This window comes from Cylas formicarius, unplaced genomic scaffold (assembly GCF_029955315.1).
Source record: "Cylas formicarius isolate icCylForm1 unplaced genomic scaffold, icCylForm1.1 PGA_scaffold_6__28_contigs__length_40554024, whole genome shotgun sequence".
Taxonomy (NCBI): domain Eukaryota; kingdom Metazoa; phylum Arthropoda; class Insecta; order Coleoptera; family Brentidae; genus Cylas; species Cylas formicarius.
In genome coordinates this window covers 4182243-4203011 of record NW_026844347.1, presented here as the reverse complement: position 1 = coordinate 4203011, position 20769 = coordinate 4182243, and the positions used below count along the sequence as shown (strand labels likewise).

Below are 20769 nucleotides of genomic sequence, written 5' to 3'. Positions count from 1 at the left end.
CTAGACCTTGTTAAATGTTCTGGGAAAACGAGTTAAGTTTAAGGAAATAGGTAAGTGGGTGAATGTAGAGGCATGCGCGGAAAAATCATTACCTTTACGAAAATATTAATGCCGCCTGCGGCGAATGTTTTTACTCTAGCAGGGTCACTACATGGTGTAAACAAAATGTCGGTGAACCCGAAAAAATTTAAGCTACTTATGTTCAAAAACAAAAGAAGGCAAGGAGCAATTCGTTTAAATAATCTTTAGAGTATGTATGGGGGCCACTTTCAAGTTCTCCTGTATGGATCACATCAATGAAACAAGCCACTGTAGATGTAATTTTTGGGGACACCACTGGAAAATATGAATTCTGCATGTATAAAAAAAAACATATATGATATATCTTTTATTAAAATATCTACAAAGTCTTATTTTAAATTATGGGCTGTAAATTAAAATAAGTAAAATTTAACAATCCAAATAGTATAATGAAATGTTAATATCCAATTTATCTGAATTAATTAAGTATATTAGTTGTATTATCTAAAAATGAAATAATTTAAGTACTAAATCTAAATTACAACGCTTTAGATCTTCAGTTAATTTCAGGTAAAAAAATCAGTAGTTTTTTTATACTATAACTCATGAACAACCTTTTCCTGCATAAGTTGGATTTTTAAATGTTGAAGTTGCTTGTTTATAAATTGGATTTTCCCCCTAAAAAATATTTTAATGGTTAAAGTACTAAAATAATGTTCTAATCTTAAAAATGGAAATAAATTAAAACCATATATATTATAAATATAGGCCTAGTTCTACATATTATCACTTACTGTATCCCATTTAGCCATCATTCTTTCTTTCTCAAACTTTGCGAACTCGCGCCGATCATGTATTGTGGTGAGTAATTTCCATAGAAGAAGGATTGCCATTCCAATTAAAACAATAGCAGCAATTACGCCAAAAACAATTCCCAAAACAAATACCTATAAGAAAATTGGGAGAAATAGTTCCAAGTAATAGCAATTATTTCAAGGGAAGTTTTAAAAAATCATTGCTTTTTAGGTATCTTCTGCTAACTTGAGGCCTTTACATTTCATAATACACATGGTGCGCTTGTTTTTGTATTAGTCACTTAATATACACAATTTACATGCCAATCTACTCAAATATAGTAATAGTTTTTTTTTTATTAACATACCAAAACTTACTAAATAAACTCATGTCCAAAAATGAAATATATCAGATCTTTAAGAACACTAAAAAACATAATCAAAAACAATGCAGAATGGTTTCCAAATACGTAAATGTTTTTCTTCTAGAAGCTGAAATTTAACTTAAGTCTGTGTACTGAGTTATTTGATAATAAAATTCAAGAGAAGTAACGTTGGAGAAGACGACGGTGATTATTACCTTGGGAGGGCAGGTTCTTTCTTCTTGTACTCTCATATGCAACTGTCTTTCTTTGTCATAGTAATACACATATTGAAATTGGCAGTGATCTTCATCAGTGTACCGGCATAAGTATTCATTGTTTTCCTCATTTACTGAAAGAAAAAAATTACATATATGTTTAATGCATCAATTAATTCTAAAACACGCAGTTGTGTGGTGTGGTTTATTTGAATTTGCAAACCTGACATATATTTTATTCAATATGTATTCTTACCCTCTACTCTGTCCACTGCTATTGGAACAGGTACATGGGAACAATTCGTATCACACGAATCTTTAAGTGGCCCTGTTTTGTATTGTTGGCACTGTACACAATCCTTAAACTCCAAACACCGATCTGGGCATGTCTATCAAAAGAAAAGAGGAAAAAATCATTGATTGAAAACCAACTTGGAAAATACAACTACAAAAAAAACCCTCTATTATACTTATTTTCAATTTGCCCAATTCCCAAAATTCCCAAAATTAAGTAATATCAATCATATATACGGAGTATTTCACGTCGAACGGTACATTGGATTTTTCCGAAAATTTGGTAAGTTCCATAAGAGGCGATGCTCTATCGATCTATTGAAACATTGAAATTTTAAATGGGACACCATGTATATTATTTTATTTGCTAATACTTTATGATTGATTTTTAATACGTTCCTATACCTATCTTTAGTAGTTTTCGAGAAATGAATTGGTTTCTCTATTTTTCGATGAAAACATAGCTTCAATCAAATTTTTATTACTTTGACACTGGAGCCAATAGAAAATTAAAATGTTGGATGTAGCTTAGGGAGGTACTGTACATTATTTCTCAATATCGAAATTACTGCTATATCATACAGGTTTGGTGAAAACTAACGATTTACCTACAAGATAACAAAAATTGCGAAAAGTGCATTTTTTAAAAATTGAACACTGTATATTATGGCATATTCTAAGAACAAATTAAATTGAGTTTCGAACGATGCAAGTTTCTCTGAAAACTGGATTCCTTTGGCATAATTCATCTTTTAGGTGGTCACGTGAGGTGAGTGAGATTCACTTATTAAATTATATGACGTGAATTATCAAATACCCCGAGCACATCAAACGCTAATATCATATAACGTATCAATTAATTCGAAAATTCAAAAAAAGGACAAAAAAAATAGATAATTCATTTTACAAAAACACAAGTTGCCTGGGACTAATTTAAAATACAACTTACAGGACATTTTTCACAAAATTTGCCTGAGTATCTGTTTTCTTCTGAATTTTCACATTTGCAAACACCACACTCGCAAGTCCCGTGCCCTGAGCAAATCTGACCATGAATTACATCCGGAGCATAACAGCCAGCATTAGATTCTTCACAAGCACAATTTGGGCCCGTCCAGCCTGGTTTACATCTACAGATACCACAGTCACAGGTTCCATGTGATTCACCACTACACAGTTCCCCCATGTGCCGCTCACAGGAAAAATTGTCACACTCACAGTAATCGCCATAAATCCTCTGAAAAAATATTATGTATAGATATGTATAATTATATTTATCTGAATTTACTTCAAGTCCCCCCCTAGGTTCACATTCACATCTTCCGCAAAGACAATGACCCCTACTAGAGCATTCAATACCAGTGGTACTATTTGGGGGTATACAGCTGGTGCCAGATTTGGGTAATTTTGGTATTTCTTCGGCATTACATTCACAACTTCTACCAAACGCTCCGGGATTGCAAACACATATGCCACACTTATATGTTCCGTGGTGATGGCAAAATGTTGCATTTTCTTGATAATACTGCAAGTATTATTAATACTCATTATTAATATTAACACTCATTATTATCATTAATACTTTCAGCAGGTACCAAAATACAAAAAACAAAAAAAAAATCTTTTCTCATTTAGACATTAACCTTACCTTATCTCCCGGTTTTTCACAATCGCAGTGGCAAAGCATTTCCAGATCAATAATTAGACTCTCATTTATGCCAACTGGGTAAATCTGAATTGTTTGGAAACGGTCCTTAGGATCTTTAGGACATTTTAATACTTCCAACTCAATTTTAAAATTGATTACATCTCCAACCTAAAATATTCAATCTATTTGATTAAAAAATCAATGAATCAATGAATCCATATACAAAAAAACGTTTTACCTTAACATTCCCGCATTTGTTTGTATTTAAAGTTACACCACTTGTGTTGAGGCACTTGGTGAAAAATCTTATACTCAAGGCACTCGATGCATTATGCTTCAATTCAACAGAAGATGAAATTTGTTCATATTGTTCTTTGATTAATTCCACTATATTGGAACTGTCCTTTTCCAATTTGGCAACTGATGCTCCTTCAATATGTTTAGCTAACTGATCATAAATTCCAATTGTATTGCCGGTTACAGCAAAAATCACGTTGATAGCATTTCTCTTAACAGAAAGATTAATCTGCTCTATGGAAGGATAATCTTGCCAAGACGATTCACTGTAGTAACCTTCAGAAGACAAGTGACATACTCCATCGTTGGGTTTTACAATGCCTCCTAGCTATAAGAAGGAGATTTGATGTAATAAACATTGAAAAACAAAATAATCTAATCAGTATCTATTTTTCGTCAGAATATCAATAATTCTTCCAGGGCAAAACTAAGCATTACAGAAAAATATATAAATTTTGGTTAGAACCACAAATTTGATTAACTTTAGCAATAAAATTTAGTTACAAATTTTTACAGTTTATTTTACATATTACAGCCTAGTTCCATGTCAAAAATAACACATCTATAGTGTGTACATACTTTTCCATCACCAGCAAAATGGAAACTTGCATCTGTAGAAAATACTAAAAGTCTTCTAGCTTGTTCCCTCCATCCGATCTGATTGCGACAAACTACTGCTTGCATAATAGCGTCAAATCCACCTTCAGGTGCATCTAAATTTCCAGAAACATTGGCTTGTTTGACCATTCGCTAGATAATAGTAAAATAATTAAATCAACAAAACATATTGTTAAAATATCGATGTAATAATTGGCTTCTGCATGCATATAGGCGCGGATTAGTGGGAAAATGAATTTGTTAACAACTGTTACTTTTTCAGGTATATCATAATTTACTTGTAAATGTGACAAACACATAAAAGTTCATAAAATATAAAATTAATTTGGAAAGAGAAATATATCTCCAATAATATCAATCCAAAATCAATCAACGAGCCAAACAGATATTTTAATTAGTATCATTAATAATTACAATATCTAACCTAAAAGCGGGAGTATGCAGAAACTAAGCTAAACTCTCTTGAATTTATCCGATGAAAGAGGTCCATATAAACTTCGCGACTAACCATTAATGTTATGGTCGTGAAAAGTTAGTTTAGTTAATCACCACACTCCAGAATTAGTGCCTCAAGCGGTTCAGCATAGATGGCTTCAAATCGATATTTTGCGACCTATATATTTATGCATGCAGTCTTTGTAGACCCCGATGGGCGGTGGGTCTGAAATAAAAGAGAACTCACAAAATTAATTTTTAGGAATACAACCACACTTCAGTCTACACATTCGAGAAAATGAAATTTTCAGCAATAAATGTAGCTAAGCTATTTTTATATATAAATTACAATGTGTTTATGTTCCTTATGGAAACTATTTTTCTAAAGTAAATTTACATATAAAAATTACTACTAACCAATTGCTTCAGTATGAAAATCGCACAAAGGTAAAATCACAGTCAATTTGCGTAAAAACTTGGGTGAGTAGAAAATATATTTTGTTTTGGGTAGTAGTTTTAATGGAACATTTTCTATTCCATATGGAATAGGCTTTAAAACTTACTTTTTAATTCCTTATAAAACAGTTAAGATGTGCCGACTGAAGGGGCTGTTTAACGACGCTCAAGGCAGTAAAAAATAAAAATTTAATGATGAAATAAATGAAATTTGTAATAAATACCTTTCCAAAACTTTGCAGAAATTTACCACAAAAAAATATCGCATGATTATAATTTTTTTCATTTTTATTATTTGTGTACGAACAAAATCAATGTCATTTAATATTAAGGACAGAAAAACTCAGAACAATTACAGCTTAAAATAAGCTAAATCATAATTTTTATTGCCACTTTTATTTCCGTCGTATTAAAAACGATATACCCTCTAATTTTTAGTTTAAAAATAATTCCTTTATATTTGTTGGTCAACGTTGAGAACAGGTTAATTGTAAATACAACACTACAGCACAATTCCAATTCCAAAAAATTTGGTACACAATAAGCAATTTGCATTACAGGTTCATAATAATTAGTAGATAAGTATACCAGTATACACACATATTAGTATGACTGTATGAGTTTCACCCTAAAGGAAAAAAATATAATATAAAATTTATGAAGAGTAAAAATAGCTGTTAAAAATTTTAAGATTGTTAATGTCAAAAACTGTCAAAAATTAGTTAACTTACTGAAAATAAATAGGTGTTTTGAGACAAGCTCATCATATTTCGGTATCCATATGGTGCTGCACACAAATCACATGGATGTTCTAAACTACAATAAAAAATGAATGTTCTATTTGTGAATGCTCGTCAAGCTGTAACCCATATATATTATTTCAGTAGATCGTGCAATTTTACATTTTGATTTTTGATTTCGACCACTGGGACACGATCCATTGAGTAATGATAAGTCAAGATGTTCTTTATGCTTAACTCATGTGTTGGTCAATAATTTTCTCTGTATACATAGCAGACCCCACAAATTCATTTTTTTTGTAGCCACTATATAAACAACATTCCAAACGCTCATTAATATCATTGCCCCTTTTCAAATTTTTTAGATGTCTATTTCTGGTGAAAATATAATAAAACACACAAGCATTGACGGCAGGTTTTAAGAAAAAATGGAATGCGGTCTTTACTTGGGAATATGTTCCTATTCCCATTAATCAGTACATCACATTTTTACCTTTAATTTTTGTTTTACTACTACGCGTTAAAATTCCGAACTGTTAGATTTGACATTTTGATCACTCTATGCGTCTATCAAGACCCTTCCCTATCACGTGACATAGCCTTATTTGTTTTTGGCTGTTGTCGTTTTGGGAGAAAATATAATATCCATTTTATATTAAAAAATGCCAATTTGGTTAGTTTTACCCATTTGTACCCAGCCGTAGCAATGAAAGAGAACGCCAGTGAGATAGTCACATCCAAAAATACAACATTAATACTGGAATCACTTTATCTCAACATGTTAAAACGGTGACCTCGCAGGCCCACCCATATAGCTATAAGATAATATTGTGGCCCTACTAGGGTAAAAATTGATGGCAATCATATTTTCGTAGGGAAGGTATGGGATCTTTTGCGCATGCGTCGCTGCCAACTGTCTGAGTTGTTATATCGCCGTATTTTTTCTCGAAAATTGATTAATTTTTATAAGACCGCAACACCAACTCTGAAATCCGAACATAATTGTCAACGCCGAAATAAGTAATTACTATTGTCACAGAACAATCGGGTCCTGTGCCATTGTTGTTGTTTTCATTTTTGGTATCTCCGTACCGTACTCACAAACTTGTATGATTTGTGCTTCCAATACTTTGTTCTTTTACGAAATTACAGCAAATGTGGCAAATATAGGATAATAATCTTAGAGAAACAGTGATGCCTATATATTTGACATTGAACGAACTGGAAAATTACCACACAAATATTTACATGTGAATTTACTAAACAGAATTCCCTACATTTTTGGGTACACTTAAATAGCTATCAAGAATGTTTGGATAATATATTTTAGTGTACTCGAATTACAGGATATATAAGAAGACAATTAAGCTAAAAGTTGAATTTTTACTAGAACGTGCATAGGAAATACCCCTTGTCAACTACTGTCTATAGCAGGTGCTTGTTAAACATTTTCTCCACTTTGATGTTTCTTGTGCGATATCTAACATCTCAAAGTTATTTCAATAGAGGTTAAACCTGAGTTTATGAAAACTAACGCTTTGCGCCGATTTACAAACAAAAAAATTACTTACAGGGCTTAAAGAACAAAAACGCTACACCTTGACTCCTTTTTTGCCTGAAAATGTAATAGGATTTCTACATGTTTTGAAACAATACTGCCGTAAAAATGCCGCATCCATACATGGACGATCTGTCAGCGGCCATGTTGTTTGTTGAAAGCCGCAAGGTTATATCGGTCCAACGTCAGAATTTACCATTAGAGCTGCCTTTGGTTAAAAATTAAATTTTACATTTCGCGCATGCGACGTTGAACGGACCTTCCCAAAAAAATGTTATAGTTGATTCTTGGTACTGTCTGTCTAGTAGTTATATGGGCTCGCCATTCATAAGTTATTGTTAGGCATCATTTTAATAATGAGACATTCAGATAAGAAATAGGCTGAACAATATAGACAAAGCAGAATTATAAGGCTGGTCGTCCATTGGAAGCTATGGGCTCAAGTCACATAAGCGTCCATCATATCTGAGTGTTCTATTTTAATTATATTTTAATTTAATTTTTTTCTTACCAACGACTTTAATTATAACAAATATGACTGCCAAAATGTTGTGTACAAACAATTTCCAGTTGAAAGTATTCGAGTTTACATTTTTCCTTTACTTACATATAACAAATAAATAACAACCTCGCTAAAAGCAATAAAAGATACCAGAGCTGTTAAGTGATTGGTGCTCTGTAATTTTTTTTTAGCACATGTTCTGAAATCACAATAGCAATAGCACTTTTGCTTTGCGAATAAAAATTAAAAAAACCCTACCACACAAATTGTGTTAATGTAATCATCTGACCTGACTGCTCTTGTATTTGTAGAGAGTGCATACAAGCGTAATTTAAAATCTAACAAATGCAGTAGCATAGTAGTAGTAGTTTATAGAGGAGGGGAGATGGAGATATGGAACCTTCCAGGTGGCAGGCTAACCTCTAACTATGGGAGGATAAAAAAAAGGCATGACCACAAACCACCAGAAATGGGTAGTAATACCATACATAGGAGAAAATACGACAAACCATAAACTTCTTAAAAGTAAATGTAACGGTAGAGACGATGAACTGTTCAGCAATAACTGACTCAGGCGAAAATTTCCAGGATGCAAATGTAAGGGACAACTCCTAAAAGATTTGTGCGCTCCGAATTATTGGTTTCCAAAATCTAATAGCCCCATTAAGGTTGCGGTCAAAATAGTTAAGTTGCTTTTGAAATTTAAATTGTTTGTAATTCCATTCTCCTACCTTTTTTTAGTATGTGTGATATTATGAGATGTTAAATAATTGGGCTTCTGCGGATTTCCGTGCTTATGTCTTTGCAATAAATGAAATTATTTGAAATTACACATATTGCTTTGTCATACCGATTAAGTAACGAAAATTACCAAATTGTTAAATAACCGGTTTGCTTACGGCCAACAGACACAAAATAAACCATATGGTCAGACATTCAACCATTCTTTCTAAGTTTGTATATCTACCTAAAATGGCATGGCAAAACTCTGCTCGTTTCTTTGACACATTAGAAATTTATGTCTGAAAATGTTTACCAGAAAAACTAAAAATTTTCTCCCAAACATGTGAGGCGTAAAAGTTTGTTAATCGACAGAATTAAGAGCAAAAGAAAAATTATAGGTTCTCATAAAGACTACTTCTGTAATTTTAATTTTCCTGTAATTACAGGAATAGGTTTAATACAGCCAATGACTTTTCTTGATTGAGCGCCAGATAAACAGATAAATAGAAAATCCAATTTTGCTCATACAGATACTAATGCAATGTGTTGCATCGTGATCAAGTGTAAGATTTATAAGTGGTCCAAGGAAAGTCGCAAAATTTTGCTGTCTGGCAGAGATAGGGTCAAATATCAAAATATTTTTGGAAAGCGATGAACGCTCTACACTCTTCCCTAGCCAAACCACGAAAAATTTTGCCTTTAAATTGCACCAACTATTCTCATTTTAAAAACATTCATACATAAACAACATGCTATCATGCTGGATGCTTCTATCTCGCAATACCTAAAAACCTGGAACTAAGGAAACTACTACATTCAAACATCAAGGTCTAATTAAGTAGTGTAAAGCAGCTATGGAGAGAAGAGAATGATGGAAATGGACTTGGGTGTATCTTTAAAAATTGGGAACTTACTGAAAACATGAATGTGTTAGTGCTCAAACTCAAGTGATGATGAAATCCATATGGAGCCACACAAACATCACAAGGCCGCGCCAACCTAAAGTATCAGATCAGTGTAAAATTGCCTATAAACTTACAACATATATTCAAGTAAAAAAAAGTATTGGGAAATGACTTACTTTTCTGGTAATGTACTAACATAAGGCATCACCACCTTATCTACAAAGCTACCAAAACCCAAGGTGAAGTTGGATGTAATATTTTGCATGGTTTGTGCTAATTGGTCGCCCAAGGAGGACAATTTCTCTTTATCATCAAACATAGATCTACTGAGGTCCATTAGATAATATAAATCGACGGGATAATCTTCAGCTTGAGTGTAACTCATATAGATACTGTATGACTGCCCTGAAATTGAAAATTACTTTATTTTTTGTATTGCGTTTGTATTTTTTCTGAAATGAACCGGTTAAAGGAAAACCAAGAAAAATAGACATTTTAAATAATAGTACAAACTTGTATACCTTATTTTATTCTGATCCCACAAAACTGACACATCCATTGTTATAGAAATAATAAAATAAAATAAATACAAAATATTAATTTAAGACGCCCAACAAAACGTATCCATAATAATAAAATCAAAAAATTAAAATAAGACAATAAGAAAAAATGTATGGCTGCAAACTCACTGACCAAACTTGTTGCATACTATTCTAAATACATTTTTGCAAAACAACATGAAATGAAACTGACATCGTAAAATGTCACAGGCTTGATCTGTGTACTCGTATAATTGGGTATTTAAGAAAAGTAAGTAGAAAAAAATCTTTTAATAAGGCATGATTCTGCTAGTGATAATGTTGTAAAAAGTAGATTTATATATAGGCATGAAATAAAGGTTTTCATGCCGAATAATAAATTGGAGTAGTTGTTAACTTATATTGCTGAGAAAAATTGGAAAAGCAGTTCATTTTTGGTCAAATATTGCAATTTGCAAAATGGAGGTGGTTTTGAACATTGCTAACAGTCTTCATTGTTTCTTTAAAAACTTTACTACTCATTGTTTTGTTATAGACCGTAGATATAAAGTCGACGAAGGCACAGAATATGAGAAAGTTACAAAACATAATTGTTACTAAAGTGAGCTACAAAATTAACTATGAAACTAAACTATGAAAAAAAAAAATGTTTTCAAATTAAAGAGTTAAAAAGTATTTTTTTGGCAATAAGGTATTATTATTGTGAATTGATCATTACTACAATTTTACTTGGTATTTGAAAACACACACACGGAGGTTGTTGATATCGAATCATTTAGAAGACAGAGATTTAAAAATTAGGTATTCAGAGGTCGGCTCTTATTAATACCAATTTGCCAATAAGCCTCAGACAAAATTTGTGTGCAATTTTGCAGCCTTTCTAATAATGTAATATAAGTTGTAGCTTAACATAAGATTTTTTGAAAAAAATCTTGAATTTTATTATTCACTCTACCAATTTTGAAATGCGGAAACTAAAAACAATTTTCAGCATTTGTTACCCCCAATAGGATAGACAGAAACAGGTCCCCAACCGAAAATTGCGACTGTGAATGTTTCTGAATTGATAACTCACAAATAGATTGCAATTGGAAATGGTTGCAATAAGCAGGAATATGGAAACTTACAAAAGATGGTAAATTGTCGCATTACTACAGAAATGGAGTAGGCTTAAAATAAAGAAATATATTACCTATGATGTAGAGAATGTTTTAGTTGAATAATTATGTTACAGATTTGTAGCTGTCTTATTGTTCAAGTGTCTACCCCCATCTGACGAAGAAGACAAACTAATGGAAGAGTTTTACAAATACAAAAAAAATTTTTATATGTCAATAACAGAAGAAGCAACAGATTACTGCATAACCCATTGACTAAAGCGATATTGGCTTTTTGTAATATATTAAATAATATCAGGCTAGTCCAACTTTGACATTATTTCTACTTAAAATAATGGACTCCTCAATAGAAAATATTACTCAATGATTCAGACAGTATCATAATTTGTAATTTAATGTGTAGGTTTTAATGTCTTAGCAATTATTGTTTTGAATTTTTTATAAGGACCAAAATTCAAATACTTTTGTCCATTACCAGCATTTTTTCTGATTAGCACCAAAGTAATAAAAAAAAAATTAGGTTTGAATTCTAATTTTTGAGTTACAGGGCGTTTTCAAAAAGGTTGCACTTTGTATGCACAACTAAAAGTGGTTATAAGTTTATCATACTAGGAACAATCAAGAAGGAGTCATGGATGAAAAATGCAAAATGCTTATTACACTTATTTGACTATTATTTGACTTATAGAAATTGCCACACACTTACTTGCTCTCAGTTTCAAATTGACCCTTTGTGGGGCAATTTGTACAATTTTTTCACCAGATGACCCTGTGTTTGCATTTCCATGGCCATAAAAAGATGACCCTTTTTTCTCCCAACTTTCAGAATTATTCCAACTTGCCTCAAAATCTGTTTGGTACTCTCCGCCGTTTCCTCTCGCCCTAGGTCTTGAAAGTGCTATATTTGACAAAATACTCATAATATTGTCTGGATTATGAATATACTCCTCCGGGCATAACTCTCTAGGGGATATTGGAAATGATGGCTGGAAACATCTGGATCCTTGAAAATTCTAAAATTAGAATGAAAACCATATCAGTGCACAAGAACAAATTCTCTGTCAATTTTTGATTTGTTTGTTGTTATAAGTGTTTATTAATGTTATATTTCAACAATCCTGCTTTAGACTCCCATAAATGAAATGTTATTTACAAGAAACTGTAGTTTTTACAATACAATAACTTTGCATCAGCTGAGGGCAAATGGTATTTTCTCTCTCACATTTAATATATAAAGTATAAAGTGGCCATCAAAACTGTGAAACTTCAAAACACCATGAGTGTTTTAACAAACCAAAAACATGTGATCGCTCTCAGTAAAGTACTGGAAATGATCGAATTGGCAAGTGACAGTGTTAATAATTCAGTATTTTAGAGTAGGAAATAGAAAAACCATTCATTTCTCTCCAATGACTGAAACATTTGTGGAACCAATGTTCAATATACTTAAATACCAAAAATAAAACAAAAACGAATCTAATGAATGAATACCTATTGTTTAAATCATACATTTTTCTACTATAAAAAAATGTATGCTAAATTGTTTCACAAGAGCCTCTAAGTACTTACAGGTGCATAACACCAAGCACAAGATGGTGTTTGGATACATTCTTGGCATGTAGGTTTTGAAGTACATGGGTTTTGGGCAGTGAAACGTTGAGGAACTTGTGCTACTGCTATGTTGGCAATCATACCAGCTATTAATAAATGCTTTAACTCCATTGTCCTAAAATCAAAATTATTAGAACATTGTTTATACTTACAGGAAACTAACCTATCCCTGATTCTAATGGTTTATTAACCAACTAAAATGTTATATAAAGTGTATTTTATGTAAAAAATTGATTTTTTAAAAATTCACACAGTTATTGAAGTATTCCCTTCTTCAACCATTGACATCTTAAATTCCAAAATGATCCATCAGAATCAGAACTTTACAATTTTGGTGACGTGATTTGACAAACAACTAAAAAAGGCATCTCCAAAAATTAAGCACCATAATATATTTGATGAATTGTAGTCATAGAACCATTTGAAATTGATTTTGTGGTAGCTTGGTTTAGATAATTATTATGAGATCATTCATAACTCCCACACAATAAACTTGAATGTAGAATTTAAAAATATCTTCTTTGTAAATGGGCAATATTTTCTTAAAAATCGGTTATTTTTAGAAATTGTGCATCATATGATGACTAATCAGATTACATTACCTTTGGATAACTAGTAATATAAATAAATTTATAAAAATGTGTTTATTTAGGTCATGGACAATTTAAAGCCAAAACAGGTACCTAGGCAAATCAAAAAGCACAAATAGGTGCGCCCAAATTAATCCAACAACATTAACTGTTGCAGGACTCTATCTTCAACATATTATCCTTGACAATTACAGCTACCGGGCGAGTTTGGTTGAATAAACTTAATTAAACAAATTCTTTTTTGACATTGCACTTCTTACGCTAAACACCCAAAACACCAAACTCAGATTTTCAATCAAATATTCCGTGACCTCACACTACGTTGTCCAATAAATTAGTTACGTTCGATGCCACAGATTACTGTCAAGGTATCAATCGGCTCAGATTACTGAATAAATTCGTCTCGATGTTAAGTCTGGAGGTAAAAATACTGAAATCATGGCTGTAAGGGGCTGTAATCCAAAGAGATTATTGCTACGAGTGGATCACCAACGCTGACCTTTAACGGTGATGTCATTGTATTATGTATGGTACCTGTATTATCAGCGTATCAGCCTATTCGGTGTCTATATGTACTTTTGAAGCCAACATCAGGAAATGTTTAGAATGGACATTCAATTTGCGCATGCGTGAGTCATCAAAAATCGCCTTCTTATTTGACCTACCATTTGGCCATATTCAATTAATTTTCCGGAGAAAAAACAAGTTCAATGTTTGGAGGCGCCTAGGGCGCACCAATTGTACGATATTTGCTGTCATTACATTGTCTAATATCTAAATTTTAATTTGTATAGGATAAAATACTTTAGTTTTTTTAATGCTGTTCTATGCAATAAATTTCACTTTTATTAGCGAATAATACAACAATAGCAAATTGTAAATGTAATGTATGTGTGGTCTGTTACTTTGCGTTATAATACAATAATAGCAAATTGTAAATGTAATGTATGTGTGGTCTGTTACTTTGCGTTATAACACAAGGACCACAGATTGCTAAGTAGTCTGTGCAATGAGTACGAATTGAAATGGGATGATGACCATCATCTGTTTTTGCTGTGGTTATGTTCGTTGGTTAATTGATTAGTGACTGGGATGAGAGCGTTAATTTGTCGAACATTCCAAACAAAACAGAAATGCCACACTTCAATACAAGTGTTTTAAAAACGAAACCAGACTTATCTAATATACCAGGTTAAATCGTCCTTTTTTTAAAATATATTTACAAAAAATAAAGTCCTAATGTGGAGCTGTTGTTTAATGCCATATCACATTGTAAATCGAAAACAGTAGAGAATCCATCCACCAACACAGAGTTCTAGAATGGGCTGTGTTAATGGTAAACCAGATATTAATAATAAGCATCCAAATATTTTTAATGTACTCAATGTAAATGATCAAGGAAGAGCTATAAGTCATGGAAAACTTGAGGTGAGTTTCTGGTGTTTTGTATTAATGTGACTACATTGTTATTGCGATAGGTAATACTAGGGCTTCTGAGAATAAATAAACAAACAAAAAGTAACCCTATTAAACAATTTTAATTATAATTATTGTTTGTTTGGTCATTAAGCATAATGTATTTTCATTATTTAAGTTTTTTTTCATAATTCATATTATCTATAATTCATATTTTATAGTAATGTTTGTCATATCTCAATTGTCTTTGAAGACGTGTGTGAAAAGCTAAAGATGGCACAATCAAAATTTCCATATTCCTTTTCATTTTGAGTTACAGGACCCTCTAGAAAATGTTGCATTTCATATATATTTGGTTACTTTAGTTTTTGTTTGTTGACTTAGTTACTAGTTGATAAGTATATAGTTTTTATAGATTTATAAACAGAAGTGCTCATCTTTTTCTTAATTGTTATCTGATTTCAGAAACTTTATTAAATGGTTTCAAGAATTCTACAAAATGACCAAAAAATAATTTTTCCTATCAAAGTGTAAAAAACAGCTCTTCATTTATTCATTTCTATGCGGTGTTAGTGGCACTTGTCAAAATTGCCTTATACGTCAAAAAACGAGGATGACAGAACAACGAGTTTAACATCCTGTAATTTGCTAGCTCCATTATTGCTCACACTTACTACTACAATAAACATTACCAATACAATACAATACAAAAATAATGTTGATGTTATGAAATATTGAAACCCATTTAATCTGATAACCAAAATGTAATTTTAGATGTTTTAATAAAACTCCTGCCATTTTGGAATAATGTATAAATTAGTGATTTGTTGAAAATTGAAAGACGAAAATAAACTAGTCACTTTCTATTCTATATAGAACAAATATATTGATATCACTATGTATCTTCTACTAGAGTATCAAAATTTGTTTGTTTGTCTGTCTAACTAATTTCATACTTATTTATTATTTTAAGGTCACTGAGTCAGATCTAGTCTTTCACCAAAGAGGTATGAATCCAACTAGATGGCCATTAAGGTCATTAAGGAAGTACGGGTTTGATACAGATGTGTTTAGTTTTGAATGTGGTAGACGTAGTCCCACAGGTCCTGGAATATATGCTTTTAGATGTCACAAGGCTGAGCAACTATTTAATGTAGTACAGCACCATATTACAGGTAATTAATTGAAAATATACAGTTAAATTAAGAATGGTTGCTGATCCCATCTAGAGAAAACTGTTAATTAACAATCATTTACAGATAATAAAATCTATGTTATTAAGATGACTTATTATACAAACTTTATATAATACAGGTAATTTTGATAACATCAAAAAATGTTGGAAAGGAACATCTAGTATGTGCATACTTACTTTCAACCAATGAACCAACATCTTCATTAACATGAGAAAAACGAGTTAACTTTGAACTTTGAGGTGTATCAAATTAACCATATTTAGAACTATTTTATCTAAGGGCTGTGTGTATGTTTGAAAAGGATTTTACTATCTAAAAAATTATAACTCATTCAGTTTTAAATTGTAATAAACATTTTTTATTAATAAAATTTACTAAAAAATGTGGAAATTATGCCTTGGTGTCTCCTCCAAAAGCTCTTTGAAATTGGCGGACATGCGGACACAGAGTTGTTCTCCAATTGCTCGAATTTAATCGCGAATTCTTTGCTTCAACTGATTCGGAGGAATAATTATTATCTGCATTTTTTTATATAACCTTTCGTGGTCACATCCTGCTGAAACCAAGTGTTGTGATTGAAGTCACTAAAATTTTGCAATTCTGGTTTAAGAAAAGTTTCCAGTAGTGCCCTATAACCGTCAAACTTAAAATAAGGGATTTCATGTTCACTCTCTGGAGAGAACATGAAAGATAAAACTTAACTTTTTGACAACGTATCCAGTATAAGTATGGGATCTCATAAATGGTGGGCGAAGAAGGCCGTGTCTGCCCATTAAAGAAATTCTTAAATTTTGATATAGTTGCTGCCCAGAGTCGGTTATTGCTGTTAACTTAGTGACAGTGTGGGAGTTATTATTATTAAAATGACTTTAATTGCCAGTCGCATAGTGTCGCTATTTGATATTAGATTAATAAAAGTCTCAAAGTGTATGCTTACAGATATTCTAATCCTATCTATTGCTGATTGTATTTATTTTGTTATCAAATAGCCACTTTTTCTCAAAAGTAATGCATATAATGTTTTAAATTGTTCTGTTTACGAGTTTTTTTACAGTTATATTTATCGCGTAGTGCCATATAATCCTCTAGATGAGGTTATGATAAGAGACAAAAAAAGTTTCAATTCAAAAGTGTTATGGCCTCATCTCTGTAGATACATAAATAGATAATAACAACAACCAAAACTATTATGTAGGAAATTATAAATGGGTTAATATTTCTTTTTTCTTTTCATAAAAATTGTTTACAGGTGTAGAAGAAAATCCTCCTTTATTAAATACTTTAAATCAAAACAGCATTGAATTTGCAATTCTACCTATGAGTGCGGGTCCAGCTGTTTGCCACAGCGGTTGGTTTAATTCTGAAGAGAGTTATTTTAATCCAGTCCAATCAACAGCCAGAAGTCACAACCCAGTATTAAGTAGACCAGGATCAATTTCTAGCAATGGTCAGATAAGTCCTACCACATCTCCACTTGCTCCATTGGAAGTTCCATCATTAGAATTTAATAATAACAGGAGAAGTAGTGTAGTAGAAAACAGCCGAGGTTCACCTAGTTACGCAAATATATCAAGTGATGGACTAGCAGAATCGTCTTGCCATATTTATATGAACACCAATTCAAAAGCACACATTGAAGATACACATTGTTATGAAAATGTAAATAAGCATCATATTGAAAATTTACATATATTTCATCAATCTGTTACAAAGGACGAACCATGTAAAAGTACTAGTATACCAAATACTCCTACAGTTTTTCTAGACGCAGGTAGTGTAGCAGTTCGTGAAGTAAATTATGCCGAATTAGAATTAGACCTAATTAAAACTGAGAGTATCCAAACATCTACAACACCTACAGTGTCTCAAAGTATAACTACTCAGAAGTGTTATGCTACAATAGATTTTCCTAAAACAGTGGCTTTATTACAATCGATAAATCCCAAAGTGGATTTGGAAGAAGGGAGTAGAAAAACTAGACACAATTCTACCATTAATTCATCAAGTGATTGAATATTATTGCAAATATTTCTATTAATTTTTCCATTAACTACTTCCTGTCTTTACCTTCTTGTAAAACAAAGAAAGAATTTTGTTTATGGTTCCAATATAAAAATTTACTGCTGGAATAAGCAGTTTCAAATTCTTTAAATGCCATTTTTTATTAGAGTAACTCGTAGAACATTTAAAAATCAGGTCATAATTTCATGGAGTGCTAAAAAGAAGGGCAAAACAAAGAATCTCAAAATTTCGGCTTATATAGTAGCTTCAGTTTTAGTTCAGGTGGCGTGACACTTGGTGTGATATTTAGTAGCTATTTAATAATAATAATAATAATTATAATAAATGGCCTTTATTTGTTTATACAATATATGTGCCAGGACCTCATTAGTTAACTAGGTCATGCAACATAGTTGCTCATATGTAACCCCATAAAGCACACAGATAGATGCTACTTAATTTTAGCTACACTTATTAAAAATGATGAATAAGATATCCTACGCCAAAAAACATACAAAGCAAAAGATAAAAATATATACAACAACCTTACAGAAAAGATTAGAAATGGAAAAACGATACTATTTTTAATTTAATATTCGGTCCCTATTATGAAAAATATGTTGCCTAAGCATTTGTTTAAACATTGTGAGGTTTTTGATCTAAGTTGGAGAGGGAGGTTAATAGTCTTTAAATTAAGCTGAAGTATTCTTAGGAATGAACAAGCGTTCTCTGTGGAGAACATTGACTTAATGAATATCTGGGCTAAGAGTAAGTTACTAAATTTTTTAATTAAAATTAAAGCTGTTTTTCACTAATCTGTTTTAATTACCGTACAACCCGTGATATCAACGAATTTTAATAGAAAATGCCACGTATACAGTAAATACAGAGCAATAATAGCGATCAGGGATTATTTTTTATAACATTTGTTATATAGAACCCACAATTAATTAATAGTTCATGAAAAATGTTTAAATTTAAAATTATTTAGATTTGCAATCTAAAAAACCGACATTTAAAACTTTAGGAGTAATTTTCCAAAGCTACATTAAAAGACGAATTTCTAATTCATTTTGAACATCGCGATTTGTCTTCTTTTTAGTCCTCCGTATTGCGAAACCGGTAATATATTTTTTTATACCCATATTTATATTGTTTTATTATTTTACATTTTTGTGGACAAGAAAACATCATTATTTTCTATCGCAAATAATTGAAATAACAACGTAAATCACATAAAACGAAAAAATTGCAATACTTCCGTCAAATGCAATTTTTTTCCAAACACAATTGACTAGGACCAGCTCTTTATCCAGTCATAATACGGTAAAAAACTCTTAACTTGAGAGAAATTAAATAATTCCCCATAAATTTGGTGATGGTAAATTTACATTTTGTAAAAATGTGTATTATGTAAATTAGATTTCTGATGTTCACAAGAATGTTCGACAATATGTATCAACATGAGTAAGAAATATTAAAGTTATTCATCATGTTATAATGTTATTCATCACATTTCACTATTCTGCTAAAGCAACTTATGAATTGTACGAATGTTTTTGTATAGGTATTTGTTCTGTAAAATTTGATTTTTATCAGTTTAAATATTTGTTTATAGCTATTGTTTTTTGTTGAATAATTAAAATTAGGAAACCGAAGAAAAGCTGCGTGCTCTTTGGCCAAATAAGCATAGAAAAAGCATCGGGAAAAATTAAGGTCATACGTTCGATTTAATAACGCACCGGAAATGGTGGTTCATACCCGTAAGAGTGTAGTGTAGTGTAGTTTATTTAAAAGTGACGTGAAAGACGGTCAAAAATTTAGTGTTACAAAATAAATTTAATATTAATAAATTTAAATTTAAATTAGAAAAGCAGGCAGAAAAAAATACAATAAATTATTTAAACTAGGCACAGAAAACAGATTTAGTATTCGTTTGATGCAACTATCTTTTCTCTAATTTAAAGTGGCCCTTGTTGCAACACGGTTATTATTCAGATTTTTTAGACGTGTGAGCGGTTGCAGAATTGTCTCGGAAAAATATTTAGACCTTATTAAATTTTAGGTTAATTACCTTATGGCTCTCTTTAAATGCAGAAATGGTAATGTATTAAATGTAGGTTGAAAAATGTGTTAGTATCATGTAATGGTTTTTGTATATATATATATATATATATATATATATATATATATATATATATATATATATATATATATATATATATATATATATATATATATATATATATATATATCCCGTTATCAATTTAAATAAATTACGACCTAAAAAAGAAGCTACAATATGGTGTAAGATAACAAATAATGTAAATATTATAGTTTTCAACAAAAAAAGAAAAAAAACAATGAGGTATCAGAAAAAACTTTCGAAGTCGCACAAAACTTTTCATCTGTAAATAACCAACATTATTACAGTTCAGTTGTACAGTTCAGTGTCGTTTGTGGGATATAGATTTTTTTTGTAGTCACTATAAGCAAGTACCTATATCCGCAGACCACAAAATTCAACAAATTGCCGATACCTGCAAAACTTAAGGTGAGAATGGTTTATATGATGTGATGTTTATTTAAAGTTCTTCATCCCGGTAGAATAATAATGATAATAATAGCACATATATGACGTAATTTAACCAATGAACAGGTACGCAATACATTTTTTATTGTTAAGAATTTATTGTAAATCATTTTACCTATATTCAGGTTGAAGTC

General features: G+C 31.2%; 2 protein-coding genes across 7 annotated transcripts; one reads left to right on the top strand and one right to left on the bottom strand.

Moving 5' to 3' along the window:
• Positions 1–379: 379 nt before the first annotated feature.
• LOC132703569 (integrin beta-PS) lies at positions 380–13747 on the bottom strand. Of its 6 annotated transcripts, none has more exons than XM_060672911.1 (14): positions 13523–13746; positions 12798–12954; positions 11935–12241; positions 9748–9976; positions 9581–9665; positions 4214–4384; positions 3576–3962; positions 3338–3505; positions 2978–3214; positions 2639–2926; positions 1652–1784; positions 1396–1529; positions 816–968; positions 381–699 (listed from the first exon to the last, which is right to left on the bottom strand). In XM_060672911.1, the coding sequence occupies exons 2-14, from the start codon at positions 12948–12950 to the stop codon at positions 625–627; spliced, it is 2520 nt and encodes an 839-aa protein (XP_060528894.1). In that variant the 5' UTR covers positions 12951–12954; positions 13523–13746; the 3' UTR covers positions 381–624. The 6 variants fall into 6 exon arrangements, with proteins under 6 accessions (XP_060528892.1, XP_060528890.1, XP_060528889.1 ...); XM_060672910.1 differs by lacking the exon at positions 9581–9665 and adding an exon at positions 5875–5959; XM_060672909.1 differs by lacking the exon at positions 9581–9665 and adding an exon at positions 5875–5959 and having other exon boundaries at positions 380–699; positions 2639–3214; positions 13442–13747.
• A 707-nt stretch (positions 13748–14454) lies between these two features.
• Positions 14455–20236, top strand: LOC132703570 (uncharacterized). The gene is made up of 3 exons (XM_060672912.1): positions 14455–14857; positions 15819–16020; positions 17291–20236. The coding sequence occupies exons 1-3, from the start codon at positions 14750–14752 to the stop codon at positions 18052–18054; spliced, it is 1074 nt and encodes a 357-aa protein (XP_060528895.1). The 5' UTR covers positions 14455–14749; the 3' UTR covers positions 18055–20236.
• The last annotated feature ends 533 nt before the right edge of the window (positions 20237–20769 follow it).